At 35.0% G+C, this 15,436-nt stretch overlaps 1 protein-coding gene across 7 annotated transcripts in view; it reads left to right on the top strand.

Annotated features, from left to right (window-relative positions):
• Positions 1 to 15,436, top strand: part of DPH6 (diphthamine biosynthesis 6) — a 405,738-nt gene that overhangs the window by 7,130 nt on the left and 383,172 nt on the right. For 6 of the 7 annotated variants that reach the window (XR_010151340.1, XM_063794026.1, XM_063794025.1 and 3 more), the window contains 1 exon segment: positions 685 to 878. Coding sequence is in view for 6 of the 7 variants with exons in the window: in XM_063794026.1 (XP_063650096.1) it covers positions 685 to 878 (194 nt within the window). In the remaining variant the exon portion in view is untranslated. 7 annotated transcript variants of the gene reach the window in all.

Raw genomic sequence — 15,436 nt, 5'->3', positions numbered from 1 at the left:
CAGAGCTCTGATGTGACTCATCGTTTTGTATATTTTACCCATATTGATATTTGTGGAATCTTGTGACAACCACTGATTATATTATTGATTAGTTTAAGATATCATATTTCTATGCACATTTGTAACTGCTCTAATGCTCTAACAATATTGAATATATATCTATTTACATGTTTTATTATAAGGTCCTGAATAGCTGAATATAAAATATACCAAAATGATCTGAAATTTTTCTTACCAATATTTGTCTCTTATTAACTAGGTAGATCTTTAATTAAGAAAGGTTTTTTTTCTACAAGTCTAGATGACTTCATGAATAACCTTGAATGATTTGTAAAAACATTTATGTAATAAAAATATTTAACTGAATAAACTAATCAAAATTTATTGGATACATTACTCTTCTCTTTAAATGTTTGCCATATATGGTACAACAAATTTATGTATTAATACATTTGTATTTGTAATTAGTAGTAGAGATTATTAGGGGTGATATGAACTAGATGCAACTACAGACAAATGTGCAATTCTTATGTTTTTATTTTACTACATAAATGCAGAGAAACATAGTATAGCAAGCTTTCAAGTTCTGTGTCGACTATTCAAGCAGTAAAACCTGGATGGGCTTTCAAATCCGCTTTCTTTTTCACTCTCTTTTGCTAATTATTTCCATTTTAATTGTTGCAGTGGGGTCTGATGAACTGGATAGCTACATGTATCAGACAGTGGGGCACCATGCCATTGACTTGTATGCAGAAGCAATGGCTCTTCCCCTCTATCGCCGAACCATAAGAGGAAGGAGCTTGGATACAAGACAAGTGTACACCAAATGTGAAGGTGATGAGGTTGAAGATCTCTATGAGCTTTTGAAACTTGTTAAGGTATGCAGAGTAACCAATTAAGTATATTGGATTTAGTGTGTAATTTAACAAATTACATTTGCCGAATTATTTAGTAATCCTTAATTTGCAATTGTTAGTAGCCCAACTATTCTTTAAAAGGATTTTGTCTTTTTTTGGTTAGAAAAAAACTGCAAATGATTAGTATGCCTTTATATTAAATGATATTTAAAAATAAGACGTTTTGTATAGTTTGGCATCCAGGATTATCAAATGATATTAAAATAAGTTTTCTGTTACTAAGGAAAAGAAAGATTAGAGCTGATGGCCATTTAATCTCTTTATTAACAAATATTTTTTGAATGCCTACTATATGCCTGGCATATAGTGCTAGACACTGGGGATAGAATGGTGGACGCATACGTTAAAGGCTTATTCTAATGGAGTTCACTTTCTAGTGGAAGAGGACAGACAATAAACAATAAATAACATGCTTGATAGTGAAGAGTACTATGAGGAAAAATGAAGCAGAATCAGATTGCACATGATGGCAGGGCATAGCTGTGGAGGTGGTGCTACGTATGGTTGTCAAGCAAGACATTTCTTATAAGGTAACAAGTAGATGTAAAGAAAATGAGAGACTGAGCCTTGCTTAAATCTGTTGGAACAGGTATGAATTTAATGCATAAGTCACAGAATGTAAGAGTTTGGCAGCCATTTTGCACTGATTAATTTCTAGGAGCGTGTATTTGGGCTCATTTATCTAATAGTTACTGTACTCAGTAAATGGTAATTAATAAGGATGATTTTATATTAAGCAATTATCTTTTCATTTTTATTGATAGCCAACTATTTGAATACAGTTCAGTTATTCTTCTAAGTATGAATTTTTATTCAGTCTGTTACAATCGATTCATATAAGGCAGATTTGATGAAGTAGGGAATTCAAGCCAGTATTTCTTGATGTCTTGCCATTTTTCACAAGGGGAAGGAAAGAAGATTTCTGTCCCTTCCTCTACAAAGGTACATTGCATTTCACTTTCTCACTCTTCAGAGAAGTTCAGTTTTTTCAGAAGTTACCTCATGAACTTCTGTCATGAAAATTTTCTAGTTTCAAGTAGCTACTTAAATGACATACTTTGAGTTTCATACAAATCAAAAGTTAATTAAGGATTTTGATTTGAAAAATAAATGAAGCACTGAAATTCTTTTAAAATTTGTTTGACTAAAATAGTTCCTATTTTGTATGTCAGAACATTTTATTTTATTCTAAAAAGAAACTGATAAGAAAAACCCTTAGAGTAGTTCCAAAATTTTCTGCTTAGTTATAGATAGCATAAGAAGTAGATACTTTTGAAAGGAAATCACAAGGACCTGCTTTCTTCCCTCTGGGAAGATACATGCTAATAAACATTTTGATTATCAAACAAGGTAGAAGGCTTAAAAGAATCCTACTTTTAGTGGTCATATCTCCAAAAGGGTGCAATTATGATCTTGACAGTTTTCACTTTGAAGTGTGAAATACTGAGTGTAAATCCTGCATTTTCAAAATTTCTTTCTCATGGTACAAAGAATTTGGGCATTAAGTTTTTATATAAACCAATATTATAAAATGATGAGACTCACACTAAAGTAATTGGGTTGCTTAAAAATCACAAACTTGATCACTTTGGAAGAACTCCATGATAATAACAGTCCTCCAAGAAAGAGAGATAATAAATTACAATTAATAATAAATTTAATTAAAAATGGGCAGATTAGCAATAATTAAGAAGAAATTTTCATTTCCATCCATGCTGTCTTTGGAGAAATGGATGCTTTGCCATTATTATCTTTATGCTAACCATCAGTTATGACATAAATTAATGCTAATGTTAAATTCTTGACAACTTATGCTTTGGAAGTTTGTACATGATAATTATAGTTGAAAGATATGTTATCAAGTTGTCTGGGACTAAATAGTTCCTTCTTTTCCTGTGTAGAAATATTAATTTTACTATAGGATATTTTAAGGACATAAATATCAGAAATATATTGCTTTTATGGAAGTGATTGTATAACTAGGCTTTTATAGTTAAATTCATTTGTGAAACACTGGTGCAAAGATTCCAGTGGAGGTCTTACATATTCTAATGAATAACTGAGTAATTATGAAAAAAAATGAATCTAGAAAAGCTATAATTTTTCAAGTTAGTCTTTACTTGTTCTAAGAAAAAGAAAGAACTGCATTTTTTAATCCTTTGAGTATTAATGGAGTATGGAAAGCATTTAGATTTATTTTCACTATAAACATTTATTTATAACAGGTTACAGCTTTGCAACTTTCACACGTAAGTCTTGTTTTTGTAACATTTTCCCCACAAATATTAAAACTCATTTTTGAATGGATGTTCCTTTTTGCAAAGAGTTTAATTTACTAATTTCTGAAAACAAGTAGGAAAGACTTGGAGGAACTTGTAGAGTTATAAGTTTCATAACTATTTTGTAGAAATTATGACACCTAATAGAAATGTAATAAGCCTTTGTCTCATAAATTAGCAGGTGACTCTGACAGCTAGAGGTATGTATCTCAAGCTGTTTGCCAAAGATTTTTCATGTGGCTAATCTTTTATTCTTTAGAATTTCTTTACTGTTAAAATGTAACTTCTGTTCTTATCTAGTTTAGTTTAATGGATAACTGTATTATTTCCTGAAAATACAGTAATTTCCAATTTTTTGTTTTCTTTTTAAGTCACATGAGCAGTGTAATAGTTACAGAAAGATACATATAAGCACTATATCTCTATAGGAAATATATGTAGGGATTATATTCTTTCTGTTCTGCTGGGTTGGAACTACTTTCTGGATCTGATGTCTTCCTTTTTCTTGGTTTATTCCTTAGTTTCAGTATAATCTATATTTAAGAAACTGCCTTAGGGGACTTTGGAATCTTTCCATTTTGAAAATGTTCCTATTCTGCTCTCATATTTTATTGATTTGGTTGAATTTAGGACTTTAAATTGAAAGTCATTTTTCCTCAGATCATTGACAGCATTGCTCCATGGTTCTCTAGCCTTTTGCTGATACTGGTGTGATTGTTGTTCCTTTTTAGGTGGCCTGTTTTTCTTCTCTGTTAACTTTTATGATGTGTCTTTATGCTTGGTGTACTGAAATGTCACAGTAATGCTGTATTGAGTGTTGTTTCTCCTGCATCGCTTCCCTAAATTCCTATTGAGTAGTGACACATCCCTTGTCCTCTTTCTCCGATTGATGGTTTGGGGATAGGCATGTAATCCAGGTGACAGCCAGTCAGAACATGGCATTCTTCTGGCCATAGTGATTGGATCAGAGATGGTTTTGTTAACCTATATTTGTCCTAATAGAATGAAGCCTAGAATATTGGGTAGTTGGCAGAAGATAAGCTCTTCTCCTTCTGTGCAGAGAGATGTGTGGATGTGAGACCTAAAACTGCCATAGCCATTTTTATTCTTTTGACGGGAGAAAACTTGATGTCAAATCTGATACACAAAATATTGCCAAGCCAATAGAATTGCAGTGTAAGGATGGTTCTTCCACTAGTTGTTTGATAATTTGTTCCTTTTGATTTTCTCTGTTCCCTTTTGCTGACACTCTCACTAGTCACATATGAAACCTTCTAGACTGAATCTTCATGTATCTTTTTTTTAAATGTATTTTCTATCTCAGTGTCTTTTTGTTGTATGTTCTGTGAGATTTCCTTTTTAAATTTCCCTACTTGTTAAATTTTTCTAAATTTTAACCATCATATTTTCAGTAGTCAAGAACTTTTCTTGTTTGTCCATTGTTTTTTAATAACAACTTATTTTTCTTTCTATAGATGTAACATCCCTATATCCTCTTAAAATACAGACATTTTAAACATTGTCTTTCATTTCCTGAAATACTGGTGTTTTCTTTTCTTTTCTTTTTTTTTTTTTTTGAGACAGAGTTACGCTCTTGTTGCCCAGGCTGGAGAGCAATGGCACAATCTTGGCTCACCACAACCTCTGCCTCCAGGGTTCAAGCAATTCTCCTGCCTCAGCCTCCTAAGTAGCTGGGATTACAGGCATGCGCCACCATGCCTGGCTAATTTTGTATTTTTAGTTGAGACGGGGTTTCTCCATGTTGGTCAGGCTGGTCTCAAACTCCCGACCTCAGGTGCTCTGTCCACCTCGGCCTCCCTAAGTGTTGAGATTACAGGCGTGAGCCACCGCTCCTGGCCAATATTGGTGTTTTCTTTGAGATGTTTTTTTTTCTTAGTTTTCTTCTCTTTCACGTTATAGGCTTTTCTCTGATGTTTTGGTTGCCTTTTCATATCCAAGAATAATACAAGAGGAAAGCTGACTGTGAATGCTTTTGACTCTAGAATTTTCCCAACCTCACATCTCACACTTGTTATTCCTGGAGTTCAGGATAGTGTGGCCTAGTTTGGTTCCTTTCTTGGCTCTGTTCTCTTCCATGCAAACAGTAGATTATGGCTGTCTGTGCTGACTGATCAGTCATGGTTCCTTCTTTATCTGCTTTCTAACTTAATAAATTAATTGAAATCCTTTTTTCATTGGTTCTTTCCTTCTGTTTATTATTATTGACAGTAATAATTGAGGGATTAAAATTTTAATAATAAATATTAAATACATAAATAATAAATTTAATAATAAAAATAACAACAATTATTTTTTATTATTGACAGCAATCTAAAGATAACTAGATTCAAGATAACTAGATATAGGACCCAAATTTTATAATCAAAGTCAAGATTTTTTTGTTTTGTTTTGTTTTCTGTTTCTCTCTTACCTCTACTTTCTGTAGACTCTCTTCTCAGTCAGGACCTTGTAATTAGAGGATGGCTCCCAGTTGTATTCTTCTTGGTTAAAATGCAGTAGGAAAAGCTCCAGTTTTCATTTTAATAGCTTAAAGGGGAATCTTAATTGATCTGACGTGTAACATATTCATGAGTCAGTTGTGGTTGGGAGAAGATGACTTTGATTTGGTAGGCCTAGATTGTGTGTCACCCTAAACTAAGAGATGGAATCATGACTACTGGGAATATGTTTACTAGGAGTAAAGGAAGGGTGAATCTCCAAATATAAATCAGGCTGTTGCTGGTAGAAGGGTGAACTGTGGCAGTGGGGACAAAGAGTAACACGTTTTCTAAAAATGTGTGGGTTTCAACTTGGAAACCATCCTAGATGATTCTTTTTTTTTTTTCGAGACCGAGTGTCGCTCGTGTCACCCAGGCTGGAGCGCAATGGCACGATCTCAGCTCACTGCAACCTCCGCCTCCTAGGTTCAAGCAATTCTCCTGCTTCAGCCTCCTGAGTAGCTGGGATTACAGTTGCCCGCAATCACACCTGGCTAATTTTTTTTGTCTTTTTAGTAGAGACGGGGTTTTGCCATGTTGACCAGGCTGTTCTCAAACTCCTGACTTCAGGTGATCTGCCTGCCTCGGCCTCCCAAAGTGCTGAGACTACAAGTGTGAGCCACCGTGCCCAGCCAATTCTTCTTTTTTAATCTCTTCTCTCTTCCCTCCCTCCCTTCTTCCCTTTTTTCCTTCCTCCTCCTCTTTAAAAAACAGTTGGACATTGGGGCTAAAGCAGTGAGCTTATAGTTAAGGACCTGTATATTCAGTTGCTCATGATATTTCCACCTTAATATTCCACTGGCATGGTAAACTAAACAAATTCAAAACTTGTTTGTTATCTTCCTACACAAACTTGTTCCATATTCTGTATTTCCTTAATTAAAAGCATCATCATTTACCTCATGATCTAAGTCAAAACCTAGGCCCTACTGTGAGACTTCCATTTTTTCTCAGTCCCTTTCTCCACTCCATCCCCCTCAACCATCACCATTATAGCTCCAGCACCTATTGATAATGCTGGTATGACTTCTAAAATCTGACCACTTGACTTCATTCTCACCACTACTGGTTTTTCATCTGTACTATGCGAGAGCCTCCTAATCAACTTGCCTTCAGTATTGCCCTATGCTCCATCCACCTCGTCTACCAAGTTGTTGGCAGCTGATCTGTATAAATGCTTAAATGACCCATGATTAAGATATAGTCCAAACACATTAGGCTAACACAGAAGGCTCTTTAAGAAGAGGGCCTGGCAGTCCTACTAGTCTGATCCTGCTATTCCCACACAAGCACCTCTGGGATCAAGTTATAATGAACTAATTAGTTTCTAGGAGATTGCTTTTCGTGTCTGAGTCTTTGGCTGTGCTTTTCTTTATGCTTGTCTCTTTGTCCTCCTGAAGAACCCCTTCTCACCTCATATTCTTTTGTGAAACCTGCCCTAATTTACCTTCCTCCTTTCTGTTCCATGGCAGCTTGTCTATAACTCTACTGTGGGTCTCATTGCATTATTAGGCTTGTTTTTGTGGCTGTCGCTTTTGCTAGATTGTGAGACCACAAAAACATGATAGTGCTGTTCATTTTTGTATCTGTCCTAGCAGAGTTCCTGACATATGGAGGCTCTTAAAAGAATATTGAATATTAAAAGAATAAGTTTAGTAAAAAAATGTATCAAATTATTCCAACTTAGGCTGGGCACAGTGGCTCCTGCCTTGTGATATCAGCACTTTAGGAGGCCGAGGCGGGCAGACCACTTTCAGGAGTTCAAGACCAGCCTGGCCAACATATTGAAACCTCGTCTGTACTAAAATACAAAAATTAGCTGGGCGTGGTGGTGCGTGCCTGTAATCCCAGCTATTCAGGAGGCTGAGGCGAGAGAATTGTTTGAACTTGGGAGGCAGAGGTTGCAGTGAGCTGAGCTCACACCACTATACTCCACAGCCTGGGCGACAGAGTGAGACTCTGCCTCAAAAACATTTTTTTTAATGTAATTATCTAATACAGGGGAGCCATGTTACTATGATATGTGATATAAAACCATTGGCAAATTCATTTTGTCTTTTGTTTTCCTATTTAGAAGCTTAAATGGAATGGGCATCATAGTGGAAGTTTTCAAAATAAGGCATCCTATCAGTGTAACCACTAACTGTACCAAGAATAGTTTCCTTCTGCACACTACTTTATGAAAATGCTGAGCAGAAACTCTTTCTAATTAGTTTTAGTATATGCATCTTAGAAAACCTGATTATGGTGGAAAATTACTTTGTGAATCTCTTTTCACTTCACTTCATGAGGGAAAAACCTGAGATTGTTGGGTGGCTCTGAGGCAAATCTGAAGGGTTTGGAATGGGAGAAACATATAAGATGGACTTAAGATTTTCAGGGAGGACGCAGACATAGCATTAGTTAAACAGGCACACAGCCCTGTACAAATTGCTCCTGGCTCCTCAGAACTGCACAGCTTGCCTCAAGCCCTTTCAGTTCCCAGGATTTTGGATATTAAACCTGGTCCCTTGGCATAAGAAATGCTTTTCTGGTATTGACTCTGGACTCTAAACAGGAAGAATTGGCATTGGAACAGACCAGTGTCATTTTCACTCCCAGGTGCAGCTTTATTGAGACTGTGCCACATCTGGTCCTTTCAGATGATAAAGTCAAGCGTGCATGAGGAAGTACATGAAGGAAGATCTGTCTGGAAATAAAATGTTGTACCATATTTGTCAATTACTATAGTTCCTAAACTTATCACAGGTTCAAAGCCTTCATCTATAAATTCCCCCTAAAGCCTAGAAAATGTGACTCCCTCATTTTGGCAAAATCATCATTCTGTCTCTTCAACCTTGAACTTTTCTCCACTTGGTATCAGTGATTGTGTGTATATATTGCACATGCACATGTATACCCTTTGTATTTATCTTTTCCCAGAGTCAGTGCCTCTCTATAAATTTATCAACTGACTTATTTTTATATCCTATATTCCTTTCTTCTACAAACTATGGATTTCTTCCTATCTTATCATCTACTCTATATATCTTACATTGTGTTGAGTATTTTTGACTTTTCTTTCAAATATCTTTCTTTATATTTTCAATCTCTAGTGTCTGTATCCTGTTGACTGGTTGGGTTTTTTTGTTTGTTTGTTCTTGTTTTGTTTTTCCTATGCTACCATTTATTTTTAAAGAAACCTTTTGTAGATGTCTCCTTCTGGAGTTGTGTTGTCTGGGATGCTAGGTGTAGGTCTCTGTCCTATAGTCTTCTACTTCATTTCTAGGCCTGTAGTTTATCTTGTCTTTGCCATATTCTTATTAAATGACTGAGAATACATTATCCAGATTGATAAGCATAAATTGCTTTATTTCTTTATTGTTGTATATTTTTGAAGCACATGACTTTATTTGTGGTCACACAATAATAGATCCTGAACTGATTTTTTTATAACAACTTTACCTTTTAAATTGGGAACATCTTCAGTCAGCATATTTGTCGTGCCTAAATCATTAAATCGTCAAAAAAAATGATATTATTGATAAATACTTAGTGTTTTTTTATTATTTTTTATTTTTGGTTAGAAATGGTTTAATAGGAGCTTGTTCTGTGATGTGCTGATGTGGGAAAATATTGAGTGAATAAAGAGGAGTTGAATAAATGTCTTAGTTGACCTTGACATTCCTGTTGATTTTAATGTATGCTACTACTATTTTTCTTAATCCTCTTATTCTTTCATTTGTCAAACATTAATTCAATGCTTATAATGTACCAGTATTGGAAAGTAAAAACATGTATGAGACATAGTGTTTGCCCTCACAGACCCTGAAAGGATAAGACACTTATACAGAGAAATTAATACAAGGTACATTTGCCATTAGAGCATGCAATTAAAGGGTTATGGGAGTTCAGAGGGTGAAAAAATCCCATTTGGGGGATCAGAAGGGCGTTATGGGCAAGTTACATTTGATATCTGATAGGGTTTGGCTCTGTGTCCCCACCCATATCTCATGTCAAGTTGTGATTCCCAGTGTTGGAGTAGGGGCCTGGTGAGAGGTGATCAGATCATGGGGTGGGCTTCCCCCTTGCTGTTCTCATGATAGAGTTCTCCTGAGATCTTGTTGTTTGAAAGTGTTTAGCACCTCACTCTTCACTCTCTCCTGCTGGCCATGTGAAGATGTGCTTGCTTTTCTTTCGACTTCTGCCATGATTGTAAGTTTCCTGAGGCCTCCCTAGAAGCAGAAGCCTGTACAGCCTGCAAACCTGAGCTGATTAAACCTCTTTTCTTTAAAAACTACCCAGCCTCAGGTAGCAGTGCGAGAACAGACTAATACAATATCCTTGAAGATTATTTGGATTTTGACAGATGACAGACATTGGAGGATGGCTAAGAGAATGTTAAAAATTACCGGAAGTTCTTAGCTAAAGTCTTGTAAGCAGGAAATTATGAAATGTATTAGGGAAATAGAGTGGTTCAATTTGATTTAGGGTTTAAAGTTTGAGGAGTGGTGGAAAATAAGTCTGTAAAGGTTGATTAATACCAAAAAAGAGAGTGTCTTAAATTTTAGGTCAAGGATTGTTCAGATGGTGGAAAGCCCGTGAGGTGGTATTTTCTAAACTCAATTTAATGAGTGACAACTATTTTTATAAAAAATGCAAGAGCCTAGAATATAATAGATAATATCAATGTGCATTGTAATAGGTTAATTATTGTTTTGTGTAACGTAATAGATAGGTACAGGCACATATGTGTATGCTAGGCTATTACATTGTATATTTCTTACTGTTCAACAAATTCTTGTGGTCATCAGGGTGAACTACTAATATAATACAAGAAATGGATTAGAGGTAGGCAACTCTGTAGGTGAGTTCAAATTAAAAACTAAGATACTAGGTATCTGAAAGGTTTTGAGAGCCTGAACATGGGGAATGCCAAGGGGAAAGGTGAAAAGGGGACATTCTAGAGAGATTGATTGGACTTGATGATGGTATTTAAATAAATAGTGACAAAAAGTCTATATAAGGTACCTTGTAAACTGACAATTCCACAGCTAATTTATATAGTTTTACTGAGCGATATTGGTAATCAAAATGGATTATGATAGCTATATATTATAAATATTATGATCCTATATTTTATAGCATCCTGTCATTGTCATCTCTTTAATCTGGTAAAAGATTGAATAGAAGATGCTTCATATCAATATGGGTTCATTTAATTAGAATCAGTTCTTAATACATTTTGGTCTTGGTTGTATCAACTGAAATAGTTTATCCTTATTTCTTAAAAGCACCTAGTGTGGATTCACAGAAGTAAGCAAAACTATGATATTAGTATCTTTTCAAATAATTTATATAGATGAAATTCAAATTATTGCATTATTTTTGATATGCGATTACACATTTGCCGGTAAATCAAGCAAAATATAGTCTTAATAGATTCTATAGCCTTTTGGGCATCATAACAGATTGAACCTGGCTTTAGACCTATAAATTAATTGACCCCTTAAAGTTTACTTCTGGTCTTTCTCCAGTCTCTCATCCCCTATAATTTATCCTTTAAACTCCTGTGAGAGAGGAATCTTTCTAAAGTGTAGATTTAATCACATTTCTCTTTCCATCAGACATTCATTGCTTAGCATCGTTCTGCTAGGTGCACTGCAATATGACTTCAGTTTATTTTTTGTCTTTTCTCAGATTCTCCTACATGTAAGCTACGTGCCATCTAAACTAGACTATTGTCGGAACTCATTCTTCCCCATACGGTCCATGCCTTTCCTGAATAGTGCTGCGTTTTAGTCAGAAATAACTTCTCCTTTCCAACTCCTTCTTTTGCATGATATCTCTTTCCTGATGTCCTCCTCAGTTCACCCCACTGAATATAATATCTTCCTTCCTTAAACCCTCATGTCACATTTTAACACTCTTGTAGTACTTAGTCTAGTTTAATACACAAAGCTAAGATTTTAAGAAAATCTATCTTGTGGGTTTTGTTTTGTTTAAAGATTATAAGTAACTTGAGGAATAGGGATTATATTTCATTATTTTTATTTCCTATGAGACTCCATACAGCTCCTAGACTATAATAGGCATTGTGTTAAACTCTACTCCTCTGGAATTCAGTTGCTCCATCTATAAAATGTGGGTATCTCTTTCTTCTTTTCTTATTTATCTGTTTTGAAAACAAATGAGAATATATTTGAGAGCCTGTCATCCTCATTTTAGCCTCAGGTCTTCTCCTTCATTCTCTAGCTTCCAGAATAATCTAATAAAGTCATTTTTTTTCATTGCATACAGCATTCCATTAGTATATTAATATTAAGTGGTAGCTACAAGTGGGCATTGAGATGAGTGTAATTTTCTTGACTTTATTAGTAAGTTAATGCAGAGAAGAAAACGAATGATAAACGTTCAATTGTGAAAGAGGTTTTAGTGGGGGTAAATTTATATTATAGATTGGATTGAATTGATCCTTCTACATTTGGTGCCTATAATTTTGGGCCATCCTTAGCCTGTTTTAGACTTCTTCAGTCAGATAATTCAGCCTTCCAAGAGACATGTAGAATTAATGCTTTCTAGTTTCCTATGTGAGTTAACTGAGGCATGGGCCATTTCAAAAGGAGATAAAGAGAGTTAACCTAAAGATATCAGTGGTTCTAATAGGTGATTTTTTTCCATTAAAATTTATTTTGGCATGTTCTTTTAGAATTTAACTCCATGCTTGTCTTTAAAATCTAAGCAGTATATTTTGTATGAACTCATTTGTAGAAAGCCTCAAGCAAGGACTTAAGTGTGAAAGTTAGGTGAACCAAGTTTAGAAAATTCAGACTTTTTGGAGTATATGAATTAAAAGATTTAAAAAACAGTTCTTTCTTCAGAGGCAGTAGAATGGGGCCATCATTTGTGCTCCTGTATGTAAAAGCAATTAACTCTCAACACCAGCAGAATTATGCCATACTTATATGTATACAGTGCTGAGCCATGTGGTCACTTTGTGTACTCGTACACAGTGGGTGCTCGATGAGCAATTGTTAAACTTACCAAAATTAAGCCTATCTTAACTTGGACAAAATTATGCTAATATTGATCCCCATAGATATCTTTCAAAAGACATTGACAATCAGAAAAGGCAGAAACTATCAGACATTTATTTGTCTTTCTTGTGCAGAATTTGCTGATTCTTCTGTGCTCCCTACTATGAGATTGGTTTTGGAGCCATTGAAATGCCCCATGGTCTATTTTAAGACCAGTTCTCTTACGGATTCTTTCCTAGGTAGTAATTTTGCAGGGAGGTGGGAAGGGAGGGAGAACAATGATCATTTGATAAATAACCCATGATCTGCCCTTTGAGCCTTTCATGATTTATCTCTTTAAAACATTTTTATTGGCCTGATAGCCATTTTTTGTGACATCTTTAACCCTTATCCAAGTTCTTCTGATTTTCAGTGGTCGTATATCCTGGACGTGATTACAGAAAGCATTATGATAAGGATCAGACTAGTAGATTTCATCTAGGATAATGCACTACTTTAAGATAGGATTTATTAATCTGGAAGGGAGAGGTATTCTTAAACTCTGAAATTTTATGCAAATGTTTTGTAGGTGTAAATTTTTCTGGGAGAGGAAAAATATTTTTTGAGATAGGGTCTTATTCTGTCACCCAGGCTGGGGTGCAGTGGAGCTATCGTGGCTCACTGCACCCTTGAACTCCCAGGCTCAGTTCATCTTCCTGCCTCAGCGTCCTGCATATCTGGGACTACAGGTGCATGCAACCATGGCCGGCTAATTTTTGTATTTTTTTGTAGAGGTGAGGTTTCACCATGTTGCCCAGGGTGGCCAAATTTTTGTCATAGTCTTACTATGTTCTTTTCAAAAGTTTAACAGCTACTATTTTAACCATCACTTTCAGAAAGCCTTGTAGCCTGGGAGTATTCATGAATACTCAATAATTAGTTGTCCCCTGAGCTTGTAACACATGCTATGCTATGTGCTATGAGATCAGATGGGTCTTCTGGGGCTTCCAAAGAGTGAAGAGTCACATGAGGTAGATCCTGAGAGCAGACGAGTATGCTGTGCATTTCTCAAGGAAGACATTAAGATCTAAAAGAGAAGGGAGTATAAAGCATCTTAAATTTCAGGTAAGAAGTGATGGGGGCCAGGGATGGGACAATAGGCTTGAGGACATGGCTTGTTCTAAATAGCCTTTGGATTTTATGTTGAAGGAGAGAAGAATAGGGATGTAATCAAGGCATTGCTCTTGATTTCCTCAAGTGTAGCTTTTGTTTTTAAAAATTTCTATTGCATTATTTACTTTTGTGGGTACTTATTATGACTTGTTTTATGTAATTATTTGCATTTGTAATATATTCTCCCTGTTAGTTTATAACCTCATGAGGGTAGGAACTGAATGTTTTTCAAATTTGAATACTCTTCAGTGCTCATCATGGTGCCCTGTCCATAAGAAGTATTCAAATTTTTTTGTTGTGTATTTCCTCCAGAGATGATGTGAAGGATTTTTATATCAAATAGTCAACTTTATGGCAATCCAAGGGAGAAATTTCTCTCAGGACTTAGTATTTGTAATAGTTTAGCCTTAACATAACTATTTGATAGTTTTTATTGCATGAACGCTGTAAATCATGCAACTTAAAGTTTCCTCTTTATATTGATTGCTGGAAAACCCAGAGCCATGTGATTTTCTTTCAGTTTTCTGTGACTTATTGTAATTATAATTGCAATTTATGTAGCACTATCTTCTAGATAACTGCTATAAGCTCTATACACATATATTCTAATTTTATCCTTACATCAACCCTTTGCAGATAAGTAAACTGAGATACAGAGAGGTTAAGTAACTCATCCAAGGTTACACAGCTAAAAAGTGGTAGAACATGTACTTTTAATCACTATGTTCTGCTGCCTCCCAGAATTGCATTTGTGTTAATTCATGCATATATTACTATATTACAGTACATATATAGTGCATACATAAACCAATAAGGTATGTGTAAATTGACAATGAGGCGGAGGGGAAGGCATATGGTTTGATAAGGGGTTAGGGTTATTAAGTCAGGGATCAAAGTGATCTGTCTGTGTCTGATCTTGTTTCAGAGCTCTCAGAATAATTTTAAATAATTACTACTCAAAGTGTGGTCTAGGGATTAGCCTGGTGCTAGTCCATGAAGTGTTTTGTTCAAGACAAGATATATAGAGAAATTGAAAATAAGCATTTAGAAACTTTTATAGTAATATGAAAGAGTAATTTTGTTTCTTTTGAATCTAATAATAAAAATTTGACCTTGTATTTTTTATCTTTTAAAAATTTTAATCTTTTAATTCATTTTGTTGTATTTTACAAGTTTCTATCTTTGAAGGGTTGGAAATGTAAAAAAAAAAGTGGTTTATAACACAGTTTGAGAAGCACTGTTTTAGGTAATAGCTTTGCAAGTTTTTAAACTGGTTTGTTTGAAAAAGAAAAAAAAAAACACGATCTGTGGTTTGAAATTGCATTTTAATCTAAGCCTGTTTCTGAAGATGTATTAGGAATTAGTAATTTGGGTATTGGCCACTTTCATGGTTCTGTGAGAAGAGGCCCTAAATTGAATTGATTTGGATGGGTGGAGGGGGACATTTTTCATTTTTGTCTTACACTTAGTGCTTTTCTCAAAAGTGACACATTTTAATTAAATTCTTGGTTCAGGATAATAGCATGAGGAACTTGTCTGTCATCCATAGTTACAGTCTCCTTTCTTGACTTATC

Source organism: Pan troglodytes, chromosome 16, assembly GCF_028858775.2.
Source record: "Pan troglodytes isolate AG18354 chromosome 16, NHGRI_mPanTro3-v2.0_pri, whole genome shotgun sequence".
Taxonomy (NCBI): domain Eukaryota; kingdom Metazoa; phylum Chordata; class Mammalia; order Primates; family Hominidae; genus Pan; species Pan troglodytes.
This window is presented reverse-complemented; position numbering and strand designations above follow the sequence as displayed.